Source organism: Barbus barbus, assembly GCF_936440315.1.
Source record: "Barbus barbus genome assembly, chromosome: 5".
Taxonomy (NCBI): domain Eukaryota; kingdom Metazoa; phylum Chordata; class Actinopteri; order Cypriniformes; family Cyprinidae; genus Barbus; species Barbus barbus.
In genome coordinates, this window is record NC_136733.1 from 34,842,242 (window position 1) to 34,864,839 (window position 22,598).

The 22,598-nt window shown below is 38.3% G+C and overlaps 1 protein-coding gene across 2 annotated transcripts in view; it reads right to left on the reverse strand.

The window, feature by feature from the left end:
* Positions 1–22,598, reverse strand: part of phldb1a (pleckstrin homology-like domain, family B, member 1a) — a 48,966-nt gene that overhangs the window by 25,095 nt on the left and 1,273 nt on the right. For both annotated transcript variants that reach the window (XM_079416731.1, XM_079416732.1), the window contains 5 exons: positions 13,627–13,728; positions 11,411–11,534; positions 10,048–10,218; positions 6,843–6,968; positions 529–1,736 (listed from right to left, as the gene is read on the reverse strand). In XM_079416731.1, coding sequence (XP_079272857.1) covers positions 529–1,736; positions 6,843–6,968; positions 10,048–10,218; positions 11,411–11,534; positions 13,627–13,686 — 1,689 coding nt within the window. In that variant the 5' untranslated portion in view covers positions 13,687–13,728. Of the gene's footprint in view, positions 1–528; positions 1,737–6,842; positions 6,969–10,047; positions 10,219–11,410; positions 11,535–13,626; positions 13,729–22,598 lie in introns of those variants that run through there.

Consider the following 22,598-nt stretch of genomic DNA (forward strand, 5'->3'; position numbering starts at 1 on the left):
AAAAAGGCAAAAACCTTAAAATAAAATGACAAAATATAATTTTGATTTAACATGGAATAACCTGAATTAATGGATCAAAATAAAGTAAAACAGTGTTATTGTCAAGTGTTATTACAATTTTAAATAACTTTTCCATTTTAATATAATTTTTAAATGTAATTAAACATTATATCGACGCAGTATTTTCTGCAGTCATTACTTCAGTATTAATATTTTTATGTAAACCATAATGCATTTTTTTCAGGATTCTGTGAAGAATGGGAAGTTCAAAAGAACCTAATTTATTTGAAATATAAATCTTTTGTAACATTGTAAATGTCTTCACTGTCACATTTGATCAATTAAATGCATTTTTGCTAAATAAATGTATTAATTTTTAATTTTTTTTTATTCCAGACCCCACACTTTTAAATGGTAGTTTACCTCCATTTTGTTATTTCAAAGTTTGATGGTAAAACTAGTACTTAAATGAGTAAGTGTGTCCAAACCTTTGACAGATACTGTAAATATACACATGCTCAGACATACCAGCCTCTCCATTTCCTGCTCACGCATCCTTTCCTCTCTTTGCCAGCGATGGTACTCCAGCAGGTCTTCCTCTTTGTCGCTGACCTCTGAAATGCTGTTCTTACGTTCCCTTGTACGCGGCTGAACCTGCCGAGGCTCCCTGGGGTTCTTTCTCTGGTTGCGGGGACTAGTGAGAGGAGACACGCCTGTCTGAGAGCCTAGAGCTGGGGTGAGACCTCCCTTCTGCTTACTGCAAGACTGGTCCTTCAAAAGAGCAGATACAGGAGATTGACTTCTGGTGTGCAATCTCGTATTTCCTACTTCTTCCTCAGCCGTGGCTCGTCGTTGGAGACGAGGACTCTCTGGTACAGTCCGGCCACGAGAGGTCAAAGGAAAGCCGGGTAGAGCTCCAGGAAGAACTGGCACCCCAAGGACACCTCTGCGTGCTGTGGACGGGCTGAGAGGAGGAAGTTCACACATGCTGGATGGTTCTACACCACGACGGGATGACTGGGGACTGTCTGGTGGAAGGAGTACACGTGAATGAGGCTGAAGACTGGAAGAAGTTTCTTGGATTGATGAGCCAACACTGGATCTGGGGCTAGAAGATCGTGTTGAGGATGAAGAGGTGAGTCTAACATTGACCTGTCTGCCTAAATCTCCAGAAACAAATGAGACAGACCCAGAAGAGGAACCATGGGCCAGGTGTGGACTCTCACCTCTACGGTTTGTCGCAGGACTTGAGGGGGTTTCAGTCAAGGCTTCTTGAAGCCTGGGACTTTCTTGATCCTTTAGTCCTCTGTTGGAACTGCTGGCTTTGGATGCAAAAGTGCGTGGCTGTGGCACCGGGGCCTGGATGGTGTGGGTGTAGCTGGTGGAACGGGTATTAGTGGAGTCCAAACAAGCCCCTGGACTGCTAACCACAGAAGGGGTGGAGAGGGGAGAGAAAGAAGGACTGGCATTTTCATAGCTGGAGCTTACTGACAAAGTACCAGGACTGGTTGGAGGGGAGACAAGACTGTGGCCGCTCCCATTGAGCATGGAAGACTGTGGAATGGGGTGCCGGCCTTTTTTACATTGTTCAGATGAGGAAGTCTGGCCTTCATCCATAGTCAGAGAATTCATAATGTCCTGAAGATCCTTCTCAATATAGCGCACAAGAGTGCCATGTCCAGGACAAGGTCGCTCATGCAATGTATGGTGGTTTCCATTGAGCTGCCCATGGGTTTCTGTGGAGAATAAACAACATCATTTAATGATCCTAAATTGTAATTGATATCAAATGTAGCAGACTCATACAACATATATACCAGGTTAACAGAATTTGTGATTTAAAAAAAAAAAACACTATCATATATTAGTTTGCAGGCTTAGCAATACAATTTTTTGTGAAGTGAAGTGAAGTGAAGTGAAGTGAAGTGACATTCAGCCAAGTATGGTGACCCATACTCGGAATTCGTGCTCTGCATTTAACCCATCCAACGTGCACACACACACAGCAGTGAACACACACACACCGTGAACACACACCCGGAGCAGTGGGCAGTCATTTATGCTGCAGCGCCCGGGGAGCAGTTGGGGGTTCGGTGCCTTGCTCAAGGGCACCTCAGTCGTGGTATTGAGGGTGGAGAGAGCGCTGGACATTCACTCCCCCCACCTACAATTCCTGCCGGCCGGAGACTCAAACCCGCAACCTTTGGATCACGAGTCCAACTCTCTAACCATTAGGCCACGACTTCCCCAAAAAAGTCGTGGCCTAATGAAAGAGATCAATTTTGAAAGAGATCAATAGTTTTATTCAGCAAGGATGCATTAGTTTGATAAAAAGAAAGTAAAGACATTTTATGGACATGTAACAAAATGTTAAAAAAGACAAAGTATACTGAAAATTTTTTTTTATTTTAAATTGTAAAAAATGTAAACAATATAAGCGTTTTTACTGCATTCTTAATCAAATGAATGCAGCCTTGGTGAAAATAAAATGACTTGGTGACTTCTTCAAATCCCATTTTTTTCAATTTAGACCCCAAACATATATGAGGGCTTCTTCATACATAAATAAATACATTCAATATATTTTTATGAAGGTTAAAACGTAATTTACTTTCAAATTTCTTCTATGAATTTTATCCTTTTTTTTTTTTTTTTTTTTTTTTTACTTTACCTAGAACCAGGGTAAACGTACCTATTAAGCACACTTTCATTTTTGAGCTCAGATTATAAAAAGAAAAAATAATTTATTATCCTACTTACTATCTTAGCCAATTGATGTGTTTGTTACTATACCTCCTATAATTTCAAGTCAATCAGATCATTGCACACCGAGTTATTTGAAAGCTGTCTAAAAACTTTCACCAAAAGAGGAGCCCCTTAAATGTGCATTTTTAGATGTTTAAGCCTTTATTTTGGGTACGTTTCACTACTTATTGTAAAATTAAGAGATTAATATTTAGACTTTTGCATATTGTAACCTAGAACTTGGATGTGGGAAATAATTACATTAGATCCAAAAGATAGTTTTAGCAACACAGCGCAGAAGCTACAGAACACAGTTAGCTGACTAGCATATTACTTCACAGGCATTACTGGCTTGTACTTTTACATCCATAATATTTTAAATTGACAGTTTATTGCTGGTCTGTGGTTTTACAGTGCTGTAATTTTTAAAAGATTTCATATTATTTTAAGGTGAGCTTAAAGGGAACACTACTATGAAAATCACACAACTTCAGTGTGACATTAATAAGAAAAAGTATAATTTCATAGATATTGTTAATAATAGTTGTTCATATTAAAATATATGAACTTAATACATGAACTAGATTATTTATTTAGCAAAATCTTGTCATTTTAATAAATATTACATGAAATGTATTAAATATTGTTGCTGCTCAAATTAAATATTAACTGATGGTTATCACTTTAATTAATCTTTATAAAATGTCTAATAACTTATTTTAACAGCTTTAAGATGACAAAATCTAGACGTAACTATAGTTTATGCCCAAAGATGAAAGAGGCATGTCTTCCATCAGAAACCTGTCGTATCTGTCCAGGAAAAAAGCAACTAAAGGCTGGAATACACTACACGACTTTTAAAATGTGAACAGATTTTTAAAACACCAGGCATCATACACTTAATGACTTTATAAATAGTCACAAAGGAAAACTGGCCATTATACACTAAACGACTCGAGGATCACACACTAGCAGACTTTAAATTCTTTTCGATCACAACAAACAGAAATGTGCGCATTGTTTCGGTGTTCATCCCCATGAATGAAATCTTTTATTGGTGTGTTTTATTGAATTTTTGAATATGTATCATTTAGCTGAACGTGGACTACTCGATCCATATGATCAAACTGAATGCCCTGTTGCTTGATTTTAGTGTTTTTTTGTTTTTTTATTGACTTTGTACCTTCAAATAAAACATTTTTCAATTATTCTTTAAAAAGTTTTTTTTTTAAATAAACAAGAATTTAATAAAACATGATGTGAGCTTAATGGGAAGAGTGGTGTGCTTAAAGATTACACAAATGTACCCATTAAGCACAGCCAGACTTTTTGCATTTAATGATGTATATCTTAATCAAAATTCTTTTGTCATTTAAAATAAAATTAAATATTTTTATGTGAGAGATTAATATTTTATTTTAACAACTTTGTGTACCGAAACCAATATCTTGTGCACTAAAAATGACTCTATGTAGATTTTGGTGAGCTTAATAGGTACGTTTACCCCATACTTTTTATAGTAAACTATGACAATCCATTTTTTTTCCAAGCTATTTTTAACTGGACAACAACAAAACCTAAATCGGACATTTATCTCTCAAATCTGGCAATCACATTTGAATTTGAAATTCTATATTTAAAACTGCCAGGACCACATTTCACTCATACCACATGTGCTCTAAACCCATGCAGGACAGGGCTGGGTAAACTGCATACAAACACACACCTCCCCCTCTCTTACACACTCTGGGTGTGTCTCTCAGCCTACAGACTACGGATGGCAAGAATCCCACACTCAGCCCAAAGGTCAGAGCGGACAGAGGAGAATGGAGCCTGAATTATGGCATGACTCATTCTGCACAGTGAAGACCAGCTAAACGCACTCAGTTCTGTTTTCTCTCTGCAGCCAGGGCCACCGGTGCTCTAACCACGCAATAAACACGTTATTTTAGCCGGAGCTGTGGCACAGTGGGGAGAACATGAGCTCACAACTCATAAGGAAAGTGACCCCACAAATATTGTTTTATTTTGAAATAAACATTAAAAAAAAGTTACTGTCATTTTACCAAACAAACAAGTAGTTCTTGAGATTTCGGGAATATTATGTTTCTACTGTCCAGCAGTCAGAACAGAAATGGCACCGCAACCATACAAAGTTGCTTTTTGTTTTTAAATCCATTGGAAAGTGGCTAAGAATTCATGAGGATTTAAAAAGGTAGAATTTTAAGATCAAGTCAAAAGAAGAAATAAGCAACTGAAACTGCAGGACAGTGCCTGAAGGATGGATATAAAGTTCATTTTGTTTATTAAAGAACCTTGCCTTGAAAACAAAATGACTGAAAACATTTGGTATGTTTACTGAATCGAAAAACTACATTTATTGACCTTTCTGTAATTATAATACATAAAACCTTTTTGTCACACTGCTTCATAAGGATTAACTCTTTTACTGTTTGCTCATAGCTTGTAAGGTGAAAAATAAATTGAATTTGTACAACCAATTTGCAAATTCCATATTGTCAAATATAATGCATTTTAATTATCATCAAAATGCACAGTAAGTTAAGGTAAGTTAAGGTTATTTTCCAAGTACAGACAACTATAAATCAGACCAAAGAGCCATTTCAATGTTTGCTTTAAACTAATGAATGAAATTACGCTTTTCCACTGCATGGCTCACTTTTGGGGGGTTTTCCACTGGGTACAGTTCCAAGCGAGCCGTACCGTTACCAAAACATTACGTGTAAACTCTGCTGATCACTGATTGGCCGGAGAAAATCGTCACTGCCTGCGTCATTGAACTTGCAGCACGAGACACAACAGACCCACTAGACTTAAATCAGCACAGCCAGCGAAGGACCGAATACAACTGTTTTAAATGAGTGCACCTTTCTTTTAATATCCAAATAATGGCTGTTTCGTTGTCTGTTGAGGAAGTACAGACATTCCTCTCGTTGATGTCATCAGCAAACTTGATGATGTGCTTGGAGCTGAACTTGGCAGTGCAGTCGTGGGTCAGCAGTGTGAAGAGCAGCGGGCTGAGCACACACCCTTGTGGGGCACCTGTGCTCAGTGTGGTAGTGTTCGAGGTGTTGTGGCCAACGCGGACTGACTGAGGTTTTCCGGTTAGAAAGTCCAGGATCCAATTACAAAGGGAATTGTTAAGGCCCAGCAGGTTTAGTTTATTTATGAGCTGTTGTGGGATTATTGTGTTGAATGCCGAGCTGAAGTAAATGAACAGCATTCTAATGGAGCGACGCGTAATTAAAACATTTTTCAGGAGTCACGGCAGTAGAGGCGGCGCAACTATAACGACACGTGAATAATCCCACCCACTCTAAAGCGGTACTAAACTGCAGTGGAAACACAACCCGAGCCGAACTGTGCCGTGTCGTGCTGTTCTGAGCCGTGCCGTGCCGAGTCGTACCACGCAGTGGAAAAACGCCAAAAGACCTATAGGGTCATCAGATAAACAGTGATGCACTCGGCAGTTAACACCCACACTGGCATAACAACAATGTTATATTCATCACTGTCATGGTGCCATGTTCCTTTAAAATGTCCAATCTGGTGTTCAAGGATTCTAAACTAACAGGGTCAAAGCCAAGGTCACCCAACAGGGGACTTCCAGCAGTTGACGGAGTGCTTGTTGTGGCCATTCAAATTCCCATTCTTTTCAAAGTGATTTCTCAAGGATCTCACTTCCTGGATTCTGGACTCTTTGAAACGAGTCACTTGCTGAATGAGTGAGAGCAGTGTTTAAAAGAAGAAAGCTGAAAAGATACAGCTGGAGTTTTCTCTAATAACATGGATATTAAAGAGGAAGGATTAGGCCAAGTTATTTTAGGTAGATTTGTGTCACCTGAGCAGTGTCTGGAACTTGTTATAATTATCTAGGGTACAATGCCTCTCTGTGCCCCGTTTGCTATAACGTTTAGTAATTAAATCAACGGAATGTGCACCATTATTCGCAAATGTAGTGCTCTCTCTCTCTCTTTCGGAGTGCCTTCAGCAACTTTAACTCCCCATTGCATCCAGAGCAGCTGTCTTACACTCCCAGATTCCAGGTCAGTGTAATTTTGCTTCTGCATATATACCTGAGTGGTTCTTGTAGGTACTGGTAAATCCAGGGCTTCCACCTGGCATCAAACTCTTCATCCTGAGGGCCTCCTCTGGGTGATTAAAGCGGAAAAAGGATGACTGACCAAAACACAGCATACACCCTAAGAAAAAAAGCATACGCAAGCAGAAAAACAGTATTAAAATATATCAAAAGAAAAGAAAGTTCATTGTATTAAAATAAAATTTTTTTAATTATACAGTGCTTTATGATAAAACTTCTAAATGAAATTATTAAACAATATTATTATTAAAAAAAGACTGAATTCAAGACTGCACCTTACTACATTAAGTTACACCAGTAAAGCCATTTTTACCACAAAAAAAAAAAACGAAAACTGTCATACGATTTGTGAAATATACAGTGTTTATAAGTCAGCTGGCATTTTCTGTAATCTTTTTCAACATTTTTATCAGGTGGAGTTGCCAGGACCATACCCAGCAACCCTGAATGAAGCAGAGGTTTACTTCAAGAAAAGTCATCTATTGAAAGTGTAATTAAATCTTCATAAACTTGACTTTATTCATTCAAGGTAATCTTTTAGAGCATCTGAATGAAACAAAACAGGGGCGTGGATGAAACATAATAAAGCCAAACAAAAGCAATCAGTACAAGTCACACAGCATTTATCTGGCCTGAATCTGTGTCCTTATTTACATGCTTTATTGCAACTCATATCACGTCTTATCTTTCCATATCATAGAGTTCAAACAATGAGATTAATCTAAGATTGTCTATTAGTAGGAGATGCACACATACCTCCTATACATTCATAACAATTTGTCCAGAGAATTATGCCAGACTTCCATTTCATAATGAACATTGGCACAGAGAGCACCGAGAGAATAAGATCAGTACAGTAGAGGACAGGATATGGCATGCAACACTAGAATATGAAAAGCCCTCTTTTTAACATTGGTTCACCTCTGTACATATTTCATGTCTTTCGGTCTTTTCTAAATTAAATCACTTTCTCTATTATGACCATGTCAACGCTGAACCTTATAAAGTGTCCATGTACTGCACATATATGTGGCAAAACCACATTGGATGTAGCCACATATTTGAGACTGAATAAGCAAATCAAACACATTCTTCATTTCAGAAATAATCTGAGAGGGAACAATCTCTATATCTGTAATGGTTATGGGCCAGTCAAAGAATTCATTCAGGAAAACAAATGAAGGCAAACATTCAGTTTGTACACTTCCTAAAAATATGGTACAGATAGAATGAATAAGGTCAAATCACTGATGACAGACTATAACCTCTATTTACACTACTTAAGACTAAACAATCAAAAAGGCATATGGCACAAGGGGGCACCAGAGGGGTCGGGCTGGGTATAATGAGGTCAGAAAAGGGTTTAGCAGTAATTCATTAGAAACGTCAAAAATCTGAGAAAATATATTGCAGTGCTGTTTTATTGTATTAAGCCTCAATACGATACATTTTAGTGTGTGAAGAATATTAAATAGTATTTAAGTTATTTGTATAATAAGTCTATTTACTACACTGAAATAAATGAAAAAATCATGTTAATACCCTACATCTTAAGATAGGCTACTAACTTATAAACATTTACAACAGAGCTACTTTAAGGTAAAGTTTGGTTATACTATGTTTATATGGTCAGCTATAGTTTAGATTTTTGAGATAATAAATAAAATCACTTTATTCTAACATATGAATGTATCAGTTTTCTTGAAACACATTAACCAGCAAATCAGGATTAGTAAGCAGCGTTCAATAGCCTACAAAACCACAACTCTACAGCGTAACAGGCGAATCATTGGTAAAATATTGAAGATACACAGTTTCACCTACCAGGTTTAGAAAATAAAACTTAAACTTATATCCAATCGATTGGAGACGCTGTTAAACGATGGACACGGTGTTTGTGTGGAGCTCTCGCGTCGCGTGGAGTAAAGTGCGCTGGGCGCGCGCGTCTGCCTGCAGCTTTTGTGATGTAAATGTCAAGCGCTACGACAACGCGTCCACTCACTGACTTCTGCTACAACACAAAACAGCACAGCTGTCACCTGCCCGATGTTCAGACGCTAGAAGTTGCTTTTATTTTAATGCTAACCCGAATGTTTTAGTTTTAGTCTGAGTTTAAAAAGACACACTTTACGGGCATTAAGTCTGCTGAGGACTATTGACGCCTCATTAAGACAAATGTATTGGAAGTCGCATGGGTGGCACGTTGGACAGCTGTCCTCTCGCCGGCTGTCTCGTGTTATTGTCATGCACAGATTGCGAACTGGGGGGTGGACTGCAAATCAGCTCATCTGGATCAACACGATCACTATCCCTTAATAGCCTACTCGATTTGGTATTAAACAAATTACTCTACAGCTGCTGTTAATAAGATAAAATAAGAGAATCCAACAAAACATCATATTTCTGTAGCATTACACGTTCCCAATGTATACAACTAATAAAGAGCAATGTGATTCTGGAATGCCTGAAATAGCCCAAAAGAGCAGGGCAAGGTCAAGTTCGTCAAACAAGCCCTCATTATTATCACTGTGCAATTTCCGGGCCCCATGTATAACACACTGATGTGATTCCAAAGTGCCTGAAATAGCTCAAGAGTAGTGTAAGGTCAAGTTTTTTTAAAGGAATGTGCAAACAAACCTTTCTCATTGTTAACACAAAATGGTTACACATGGTTATTTTAACTTTAGAAATGCAATCTTATCTGTGAAATGATAATATCTGACGCTGAGTCAGCTATTTCGTTATATAGAAGATTCACAGCATTCTGAATTTAAGCAAAGGCCTTAACTCTCATTTACTATCTATGCCTTCTTCTAACTTTAGAACCAAGCAGTCCGTCCAGTCTGATAACAGCTGAAACATTTGTCCACTGGAGCCACTCGATGACTAAGTCTCTTGATAAGTGGAATGGTATTCAGAAATGCATTTTACTGATGTGCAGGCTGAATCTATTGATTAACTGTCTGTCAAGAAAGTTCAAGGCAACCAATTCAAAAGAAATGCTAACATTAATAAACCATCAGTAAGACATAGTGTGCCGTTTGTTTAAATTTCAAATTCCACATTAAGAATAATGCTAATTTTGCAGCCAATTCAACATATATGGAACTAAAACTAGTTGAGTGAGCTTAAGAACAACCTTAAAAATCTAGACCAACTTTAAATGAGCCATTGCTTACCTTGTGTGAGTCTGACAGGTTTGGTAACTGCCAAGCCATCCATTGAGCACTGATTTCCGCAGGGGTACAGGGTGATGACTCCCACCACATTTTCAATGTAGCAATGTTGAGCAGTGACACCCGGACCCTGAATATTAATGTCTGTGTTCCCATGCCCGAGAGTAGTTTTCCCTGCAACATGTGATGGAGATTCAGTTGATTATTGCTGCATAAAACTACACTGAGACATAAGGTGTAACAATATAAGGTTTAAGAAAAGATAACACTTAATAAATTGTTACAATACTGAAAAATGTTTCAGTAATATTTGAAATGCTGCGAATGATGTTTGCAGCCAAAGAACAGGTTAATGTCTGCTTCTTTAACAAAGACAAGATAGACAAACCCCCTCTCCCCCTCAAGTGACCGGCCCCATCTGAGTTATTTCATTCAAAGTGTCTATGAGGCAGATGTGAGTAAAAGAGCCATAACCCAAGCCTATTGTGAGAGCAGACGTGACAGAGACAGCGGTAGGAAGCATGTGACAGGGGTGGGTGCATACTGCACTTTAGATTGAAGATGAACATAATTCATTCTTTAAAAGAAGACATTTCTAGGCAATAATATACATTCCCCAAGACAAATGTGCTCTCACTCAAGCAAGCTCAGTCACACTGTGAAGCAACAGGGGGTTGTGTCAAAGTCAGGTCATAGCCTCATAATTCTGTCCCTTGTTCTAAAGCCACTGCCATTGTGAATGCAATTTACAAGAAACAGCTGAAACCTCAATACTCAGTCCTAAATAGAAACCTCAATCAATTCTAGATCAGTCATATGGGTGGATCCCACCAATGTATAAATTGAATTTATTAATTATAACGAATTCTCTAAGTATCTATGTAGGCCTATCTATTGACATGAGCATAGGAAATTGTATTCAATCCACTATGAAACGATTCACTGATGAATAGTGCACTACATCCACTTCCTCTGGGATTTATACTTGCATGCTTGCTCTCATTCTTCCTCAGTGTCAGGGGAGGAGAAGTCCTCTATTTGTCATTCTTCATGAGACGAAGCATGAGGACAGTACAGTGAGGTTTGTCCTCTCTCATGAACTTCCTGCCCATCACCGCACAAATACTAATCTTTTTTTTGTAGTAGCCTATCCAGTTTTTCAGTTGGCATCCTTTCTGTTTGTGCGATCATATAATTAGGTCTCAGAATTTGAAAGCATAGCCACTAAGCACAAATTCCACAGCAAACCACATCCTTAGTCAAATGACAATGTTTGCATCTAATTTAGTAGATAGAATCTGCCAGGGATACTTCATGAGGGTGTGTATTGCCTTCAGTTACTTTATAATAAGGTCACTAAACTTACCCTCTGGCAGGGGCAGCAGGGTTATAGCTGTACTCAGACGGCCACTTCCCAAGCTGACGAGATGGGGTCGTTCTGCCTGGACTTTGAGAGTCTTGCCTGTTTCAATCAGGTCCAGTGGTGTGCTCTGTGAACATATGAGGGCAATACAACAATAAACCTTTTAATAATGGATCATATTTTACAACATTTGATCAACGTTAAAGTAACCTGTACTGCTCCGAGTTCTTCAAACAGGATTAGTGTAATTCAGTTAGGGCCATTGAGTACTGCAGCGACAGGGTAAGAGGCTAACTAGACTAAACGGGTTTAGCTCCATCAGGTTCCACCATGCAGGCTAAGAGGCTAACAGGATTTAGCTGTTAGATGAAAGACAAGAGACCAGACTGATAAATAACCAGAGGAACATATTTGGCCTCAGCATGTTACAGATGCAGGTTCTCAAAGGGCAGCATGGGGATTATTTGCTTGGTAAATTGCACTTTGATGTTTGAGGGAGTGCAGTTCTATATAGAAACAAATGGTAATGGCATATTTAATTTATTTTGTGTCTTAACTTGATGTTAGAAATCACACAGGCTTTGATGCACTAGAAAGGATTTTGGTAACTGAAGGAATGGGCTGACCATTGGGATTATCCAGTGGGCCGGATGGAAACTAATTTATATACAATATAAACATACAAAATTTCTTAAGAAGTTTATTTTCTTTTGGAAAAAAGGGAGAATGTTCTGACATCACAAGGATGGCCCAGGTTAAGTTACAGTAGCTGCAATGTGAAAACAGCTACTTCATGAAGTAAAAGTTAAATCAACAATACATCAGGCAAAATTTGCACTGAACGCATATTATACTTATAGTGGGGAATTATCTATTACATGGGTTGTGATTGTGATAGCTGTTTTTGTGCTTGGCTGTTTTTAGTCCCATATCCGTGGTATGAATGGACTTTACCCCTCTAACTTTCACACCATTCACCAGTTAAATAAAGATTATACACGTCTTTAAAGTGTCTTCACATCATCTTTTTTTGAGTCTAGTTCCAGCGTCCATATAGAAATAACCTTTAAAACTCAACAGCAATAAGGCTTCTAATAACAATGTATGAATTCTTTCTAAAGTGATTAAATGTCACTGTAGTTTGCTTTAGCTTTCATATCTTATCCTGTCATCTCCGGATAATGGGGCTACATATAAAGCTGCTCCACAGTTTCCATTGTCCTCTGACATTTTTCCCATATACGGCTCAGTTGTTTGTTTCTGTGAGTGTGTGTACTCAACTTTACTAGTGAAGTTTTAACAGGTGAGCTGAACTAACAGCTTGATGTTTATGAGACCCTGTAATGTTTGATTGGTTGAATACAGTGCAGTGTTTGAGCAAGATTAAATGCAGACAGAAAGGCTGAACTCAGCCTCTCGAAGCAACAGTGATGAAGATTAACCCTATAATTAGGGAACAGTTCACCTCTTCATTTCCACTTCCTGTGGAGAGCAGCAGACTCCAAATTTTGGTGATAAAACCTAGGATTTTTGCAGAATTCTTTGTCTATTGTTTTGTTTTTCCCCAAGATTTGCTGAGAAAGAGATTTTAACACCTAATGTAATATTCTGCTTTTAAAAGATTTTAATGATGATCAAGCAGATAACCAACAATAAAACACTCTGTAAAATTAACTTTTGAATGGTATGTATGTGTGTGTGTGTGCATTATGGGGAAAAATGTCTCAACAAAGATGGCAATATCCAAAATGCTTGTCCTTGTGGGGACATTTTCTGGTCCCCATGAGGACAACAGCTTATAAATCATACAGAACAATTTTTTTTTTCTGAAAATTTTAAATATCAAAAAGTTGAAATGTCCCCATAAAACATGGAAACCCAGCGCGTGTGTGTGTTGTCCTGGTAAACCCTGCGTTATGGGGACAAAATATCCCCACAAAGATGGCAATATCCAAAGTCTTTGTGGGGACATTTTGGTCCCCATGAGGACACAAGCTTATAAATAACAGAATGAACTTTTCTGAAAATCTAAAAATGCAGAAAGTTTCCTGTAAGGGGTAGGTTTTGGTGTAGGGTTGGTGTAGTAGGGTGATAAAAAATACAGTTTGTACCATATAAAAAAATGACACCTATGGAATGTCCCCATAAAACATAGAAACCCAACATGTGTGTGTAAAATTCTGAAATGTAAGATTCACCCTCTCAGCTCACACACTCACCTGTAAGACCTGATGAGTCTGACGGCCGTGTTCTGGAACATTCCGATTCAGCCTGTCCATGTCTATGGAGTTATCGATCACTTCATGACATTCGTTAAGATCCTGGAATTACATAGATGTTTTAAAAGTCCAAAAATGGCCTTAGTTGAAGGGGTGATTAGGTTATATCTCATAAAATGTGATTGAACTTACATGTAATGATTCAAAATAACAACTAATATTATTTATACAACATTAACAGAATAGATTAGAATAAATGTGTTGATCTGGCACAGTTACAATATTATCCTTATAATATTATTATCCTATTATCCTTATAATAGACAAAATACAGTCATGCAATGATCTAACAAATGCATACTGTGATTAACCAACTGTCGTGAACAGACCGGAGTCTGCATCTTAGTCGAAATACACAGCATGAGTCAGTGTGACTCATCTCACACACAAACACACACACACCCAGACTCACAGTGAACAGATGCAGCCAATTATCTATGGTACAGACACAGGCACGTTAGCATGAACAAACTAGAGTAGACCTCAAGTCAGTACACACATCACAGCAGATCAATCATTTTGGAATATCCCTAACCTGAAATCCCCCTCTTCCTCATTCTCTCACTTCTCCTCCGCCTCTGACTCATACCACTGTCTCTCAGACAAAACACACTAGAAAACACAGAGAAACAGACCCACAAGACAAACTGAGCATCAGGGTCTATGTGTGTACATATCTGTGTACATAACGGCCATTGCGAATCAGTGAAGGGCAGTAATGTTGCTAAAGTAGTGAAGCTATTTGTAGAATTACATTTCTCGAGGTGGGATTGTAACTTAAAATCATGTAACTTTGCAAAAAGTGTTTTATTGCTTAAGTAGCAGCTTAGTTATTTACAATCAGAACAATTGATTCAGATTCAAAAGAGACAATTATTCTGAATCAGAACAACTTTTTCTGATTCTAAACACCCAGCAGAACATATGAGATTCTGATTCAAAAGAGTCATTTATTCCAAACTCACTTGTTCTGATTCTAAACAGCCAACAGAAAATTATGTAAACACACCTTTATGTGGAAACAGCCCGTTGTCAAAATAAGTTCAATCATTTCACCATGTATAATTTTTCTTAATGAGAATGAGAATGAGAATGAGAGAATGAGCTTTATTGGCCAAGTATGTTTACACATACAAGGAATTTGTTGTAGTGACAGAACTCCACAGTGCAACAGAAAGACAGCAACAGGACAGGACACAGATAATAAAAGAATAACAACAATTAGCCAAAAGGCAATGTACAAAGCAGCAAAAACACAATATATAATATAGACAACTATGTATGTACAGGTCAAGTATGTGCAAATTAGAAATGAGAAAATAAAGATAAAATTAGTGAGTGTGGTGAATGGATAGTGTATTATAGTTGTGTGCACGTTTATTGTTGAGATGGATAGCCTGAGGGAAGAAACTGTTCCTGTGTCTGGTCGTTCTGGTGCACAGAGATCTGTAGCGTCGCCCAGACGGTAACAGTTCAAAGAGGGAGTGTGCTGGGTGTGAGGGGTCCAGAGTGATTTTACCAGCCCTTTTGCTCACTCTGGATAAGTACAGTTCTTGGAGAGTGGGGAGGGTTGTACCAATGATCCGTAGTCTTCTGAGGTCAGATTTGGTAGCTGAGCTGAACCAGACAGTTATTGAGGTGCAGAGGATGGATTCAATGATGGCAGAGTAGAACTGTTTTAGCAGCTCCTGTGGCAGGTTGAACTTCCTCAGCTGGCGAAGAAAGTACAACCTCTGCTGGGCCTTCCTGACAATGGAGTCTATGTGAATATCCCACTTCAGGTCCTGGGAGATGGTGGTGCCCAGGAATTTGAATGACTCCACTGAAGTCACAGTGCTGTTCATGATAGTGAGTGGGGGGAGAGCAGGGGGGTTTCTCCTGAAGTCCACTATCATCTCCACAGTTTTGAGCATGTTAAGCTCCAGGTTGTTAAGACTGCACCAGACAGCCAGCTCCTTAACCTCCTGTCTGTAAGCAGACTCGTCACCGTCCTGGTGTGGTGTCATCTGCAAACTTCAGGAGCTTGACAGAGGGGTCTTTAGATGTGCAGTCGTTGGTGTAGAGGGAGAAGAGCAGTGGGGATAGTACGCTGAGGAGCTCCAGTGCTGATGGTTCGAGTGCTGGATGTGAATTTACCAAGCTTTACTGTTGTCTGTCTGTCAGGAAGCTGTTGAGCCACTGGCAGACGGAGGTGGGTACGGAGAGCTGGGTTAGTTTATTCTGAAGGGTTTCCGTGATGATGGTGTTAAAAGCGGAGCTGAAGTCCACAAACAGGATCCTCACATAAGTCCCTGGTCTGTCCAGATGCTGCAGGGTGAAGTGCAGTCCCATGTTGACTGCATCATCCACAGACATGTTTGCTCTGTAGGCAGGGGTTGCTGGAGGTGTGAATGGTTGTGTGGAGAGGTGTTCAGGGCGGGTGTGGGTTGATCTTTCAAAACGACAAAATAACTTGTTCAAGTCGTCTGCCAGGTGTTGATTCTCCACAGTGCTGGGGGATGGTGACTTGTAACTGGTGATATCCTTCATTCCTATCCACACTGAAGCAGGATCACTGGAAGATAATTTTTTCCTGAGCTTGTCTGAATAATTCCTCTTTGCCACTCTGATCTCCTTTTCCAGTGTGTATTTGGCCTGTTTGTACAAGACTTTATCCCCCTTTCTGTAAGCATCTTCTTTGGCCTGACGGAGCTGTCTGAGTTTTGCAGTGAACCATGGTTTGTCATTGTTGTAGATTAGATGAGCCCTGTTAGGAATGCACATATCCTCACAGAAACTGATATATGAGGTTACAGTCTCTGTGAGCTCATCCAGATCGTTGGCAGCATCTTCAAAAACAGATCAATCAGTGAGGTCGAAATAGGCTTGTAGATCCCGCTCTGTTTCCTTAGTCCATCTTTTAACAGATCTTAATACAGGCTTTGCAGACTTAAGTTTCTGCCTGTAGGACGGAATAAGATGAATCAAACAATGATCCGAGAGTCCTAAAGCTGCTCGTGGAACCGAGGGATATGAGTCCTTTATTGTTGTGTAACAGTGATCCAATATAATACTGTCTGTATATCTTCTGAATCAGAATCTCTTGTTTTAATTGTAAACACCCAAATTTAGTACTCCTTTTCAAACTGACTCTTTTGGATCACTTCTTTTCAATCAGTCTTTTCACATTTTTCTATTTTTGCTACAAAGCTACATTCAACATTTTACAGTCAGGTACACCAAAACATCAAAAACAGACCCGCATTTACAATATTAATTCTAATATGCAATATGTAGTAGCCTATAATATAATATAACATAACAGATTACCTTAATCTGCCAGTTGTCCAATGAGTCAACTGTTTCCTTGAAATGTATATAAAAGACATCCTAAATTGTACAGAGGTTTGAAAGCCAAAGCTTTGTGAGATTAATCTCTTTCCTCTGCTGGCATGTCCAGTCGGGGAAATGACTGGAATGAGACGCTTTGCTTCTCCAAACAAGCAAAGACAGGTTAGGTGCAGCGAATGAATATTGATTAAGATGATGATGGACATTTACGGTTTTTAACTCAACAGTTGGTAAAAATAAAATAAAAATGTTTGCAAGTGCAGCTGGCAAGTCTTGCAGGCCGCCTCTCACAATCACGTCCAGTGTATGACACAGAGAAAGAGAGAACAAAAAGCCTCTGTCACTATACTGAATATGGCCACTGCTCTCACTGTCACACATACACACACAACTGGACAATACAGAGACACTGACATTAATGCACACACAGACATATACTGACACCTTGATTCAAAGATACCTGTACACACACATAAACAAATATACACCTAATAGCAGTTCAACTGGAGTTTTTCAAACCGGTAAGTGGCTTGCCTCTGAAACGTGGCATTAAGTCTGCAGTTATGCCACTGTGTCCTGCCCTCTGCAGCAGAAAATAGACTCAACCACATAGCACAAACCACAAAGCTCCTCTTACAGGGGTTATAATCATACAGGCAACACACACACACACTTATATAGACACATGGTATATGTAAGCACAGCAGGAACATACAGCTAATATAACAGTACAGCTAAATGTAGCACAAACAGTAGGTGAATCTGGGAAAAAGAAACCAAAGACTGGAAACACGAAGGCCTGATGGCTTTTAATACCATAACAATGTTAAATTAAAATGTCTTTTATGAAAAAATCACAACCTAGACAGGCAGCAGTTAAACAAAAAGCACATTAAAACATAACTAAATAAAAATACATCTATGCCTAAAATTAATATATAAATATATACTTATAATGGCAAGTAAAAAATGATCTAATATTAAACTATAAGATTTATTTATTTATTGAAATATATTAAAAATAAATATAATAAGTATAGTACTAATACTAATAATAATACTAAGTATTTTGTATAATATATTTGAATTAATTTGAGCACTCATGTTGTCTGCATAAATACTACGTAATATACATTGATTTAGTGCAGCATTATACATTTATTCAGTCACTAATACAGCTGCCCAAATCAACGAAGTACTAAAATGAACTAAAATACCTATTTAGAGTGTTTAGAAATACCAAATACCAAGGTCTTAAAAACCCATAAGCAATTTCAAGCCCACTCACCATATTTTTTAGCCCAAGAATGATCCGCTCGGTTGCTGCATGGACTTGTTTACTCACAATGTCTGTGCTATGTCCTGTGTTTACACCTTTGAGCCTTTGGCTGACCGTCTACAGTCCAGCTCTCGCTGTTTGTTTGTCTCTGCTGCTCGCTCATGTCTCTTACTGAATGCTCTGAAGTTCTGGAGGACAGAATTACATAGTACCACCACAGCTGGAACAGATTGAGAGAGAGAGAGAGAAAGCACTAGCAGAGGAATCCACATAAAAAAGTCCTAGTCAGAATCCAGGTGTGCGGACCGTCTTTCCAAGCAACCATGAATAATCATCAAGTTTATGTCTAAATTTAGAAAGCTGAATCACGAGGACTGTATCTACAACGTCACACAGAAATCATCATCTGTAAACTTGGCTCACCTGTTTACTACTTGTATGCTCAGCTTACTGCTCAAAAACATGCTAAGGCCCAGTTTCACAGACTAAGCCAGGATTAAGTTATAGTTCAATTAGGACATTTAAGTAATTTTTATAAACATACTAAGAAAAAAATATTATTGGGGTGCATCTTGAGACAAAACAGAGGCACTGAAATATTTTAAGATCAGTCAGTGCAAGTTAATTTCAGTTGAAACTTTGATTTTAGTCTAGGACTAGGCTTAAGCCTTGTCTGTGAAACCGGGGGGAAATGTATTACTAAAAATAATTGCATTATTAAAAGCATATTCAATCCAAGAATGAAAATTCTATTAGCATTTTCTAACCCTCATGCTGTTCCAAACTTGTATGAGTTTCATCTTCTGTGGAACATAAAAGAAGATATTTTTGAAAATATCTTCTGTGTTTCACAGACGTTATAGAGGTTTGGAATGACATAAAGGTGAAAATGTGATGACAGAATTTTCATGTTTGGCTGAACTATCCCTTTAAGAAATACATTAAGATGTTTATACCGTGTTTTTATTTTAAAGCCTTTAGAAGATGGTTAAATAGTAAGAAACGTGATGCATGTTTAGTTTAAAGAAATGGTCAAATCACCATCAGAGCAGCAGATGGACTTATTTCGAACAGATTTGAGTTTACATGCTGTTGTGGAGGATGGAAAAGACCTTGATATTCCAAGTGGAGTCCCCCTACTCACTTCCTGTTCTTCCCTCCTCCACAGAGGCGAAACAAAAATGGTGTTTTCCATTTGATGTTTAACATCTGCAAAACTGCTGATGTGAGTCACTTTAAGAGTATTTGTTACATAATTAGATTCATTTGTGGAAACAAGATGCTGGGGGAAAAAAATAGTCAATAAAGTTGTCATGGAACTCCTAAACAAACATTTGTCTCTTAGTGAACATACAACAGAGCGATCCATCATACACTGAGCCAGACTGATTGGTAACAATCCTAAAAAAACATGGGAAAGCCATGAATCAGAGCGCTAGAGAGGAAAATGTCTGTCTGGTGGAGAATGAGAAAGAAAGGCTTTTTTTCCACGGCCACTGCCAGTGAGTAAGACAGATGTGAAAAGTGTCCAAACACATAAAAAAAATGAACACAAACAAATCTGAGCAGCAACTAGGCAACCCCAGCTGGAGCGGACTCTTCCGGTGTGGGCTCCTAAGCAGGACTCTTCCTGTCGGTTGACCCTGTGATCTAGCTATTCTCTGGGGATAAACAGCCTCCAGCTGCCCCCTTCTCACCCACAACTGAGAAAAAAAATGTCAACAGGCCTGATAATCTAAAGCAGTCCTATGTTTTGAGCCATGAGTGCCTTATTATAGGGCCAAATTTAAGTTATTGATGTGTTTGTTGTCCTCTGGGAGTGAAAATTCCAATGACTTTATGTGAGATGAAAAAATTATTATTCCACCAAATAACTTCCAACATTCATATGTAAGGCATTCAATTCAGATGTTCACAGTGACTCACATGGTCAACACATGGCAAGCACACAAGTTGGAAAGTTGGATAACTTTCCATATTTCCATGCTGGACTGCTATCTTGGAATAACACATGTGATATCAAAGCTAATCATTTTGGTCTCACTCATAAATTCTTTGATGGCAGGAACATGCGGCATTAATCTCTTGCAGCATTTTGCAACAGTCTAGTCACTTATTATAGTATCAGAGTAAAGCAAAAAGGTGTCAGAAAGATTGACCACATATCTCACCACAGAAAACAGTCACAGTGCTTGCATGGTAGAAATGTTTGAGATCAGAACACTGTTTAAATCCGAATGTGTTTGTGAGAAAGAGAGAAGAAAGACTGGGTTTGTTTCATTGGCAGAGTAGTATGAAAAAAAATGTCTTCATGTTCTTCAGAGCTGTCCAAGAGGGAGAACAAAGTTCTTGCATTATGCACTTTTATTTTGTTCCATTAGCAACCATTGGTCTTAAAATATCCACATTCAAGCAAGCATTTCCCGTCTTAGCCTGCCTATTTCTGTCAAATATTTCACACTTTCCTGCACACCACACAGATATGTCAGAACGGAGCGTGACATCCACATTCTCCACTGCACCAGCACCTGCACTCTTACCACTTATTATAAAATGAAAATCGGCTCTGTCTATTTTGTAAATGCATGTTATGAATGCTATTGTGAATGCTTCATCTCTGTATGCATTATATATATATATATATATATATATTATTTAGACTTCTCTTTGGCGATGTATGCCAGACTTCTCCAATCATAGATGATTAAAAACCATTAATTCATCAAAATCCAACCAACAGGTGGAACCCTCGTCCTAAATTTTTTTCTTTTTCAAAAATTTGTTACACTCATATGCACATCACACCCTATTTCCATTTTATAACAGTTTTAAGAATAATAAAGGGATAGTTCAACCAAAAATGATCATTATGATTTGGAATGACACAGATGATATAATGAACAAATGATGTGAGATTTTTAATATTTGAGTGAGCTCTCTTTAAGACTTTAAACTGCCATCACAACTGTTTAGAAAAAAATAAAAAAATAAGATCTTTTCAATTTGCAGTCCTGCATTAGCTTTCCATCATGTAGTGTTTGTATTTCCTTAAAGAGATGGAGATATGGACTCATATATGATGATCAAATGGACAAATTAATGGGTCACTCCAGGAAAAAGAGACTGGGATTATGGTTCAAGCAGACAGAGAGAGATAAAAGACTGAGAGGGTAAGCAATACCTGGAACTGGTTGAGCCAGACTTGATTATTGACATAAATCGGTCAGTAAAGTGTCCGTGGGCATGCTGTCTAGAGCTGGTGAGACCTAGACTGACTGAATGAAGGTGTGGGCATTATGAGAAAAGCTATAGAGCACTGAATCCTGTTTGGCACTGTTTCACCAAGTCTGTGCTGGTGTTCAATTTCTTCTTTTTGTTACTCCTGTATGTTGTTTTCATCCACTCCCTGTTTCTTTTTCTCCTTCCAACATGCTCAATGTTCAAGTTAACTTTTATACACTTCCTGCAATCTTGGATACATGAATATACAGTATCAAACTCTCAACAACTTAAGTTACTAAGTTTTACTAATGCTTTTACTGACTCACCACATCTTTCATAATTCCATCAAACCAATGCATTAAACAAGGGGAAAGCCGATACACGTGTTCATGGTGTGGCCTAATCTCTCACGCTTGCATCTACTCAGACAGCTTTGCTATGCCTGGACTGCACATTACACAGTCTTCAGGAGAACAAGTTAAATAGTTAAGCTTTTAAAAAACACATCTCAAGACCTTCAATTTTTCATTTCACTGTCCTGCGTCTCTCGATTAAAACGGAAAAAACACTGCCTGTCTTGATCAACCCTAAGAAGTTAATATTAAGAAACATAACGAAAAGTCTGAGACGAAGTAAAGGCAACCTGTTGCAAGTCTCCGGGCAACACACAGGAGAGGTGATTTGCTCCTGTTCATCAGTGTTGTTTTGAACGGACGACTATAATTGATTCAAGGACTCAATTATGTGTTGCGTTTCTGAATGACTCAGTGTTTGAACGAATTGACTGATTGAATGGATCACTGACTCGCTCATAATGACATCCTAAATTGCATATTTGAATAAGTAACTACTTCAGCAGTGTTAAAAAGTAGGTTCTATGCCTCTACCTCATGTGATAGTAAAGTGACAATTTAATGCTCACTTTAGAATGTCGTAGTTGGTCATCTGGATTCTTTTTGCCTACTGTTTTGTTAATAGGCTACTGTGAATTCTGACATATTACTTTATTTTTTGCATACTGTTTTTGCTTACTGTATAAGTAAATATGCATATTCAAATGTAGTCACTCACTTGTAGCCAC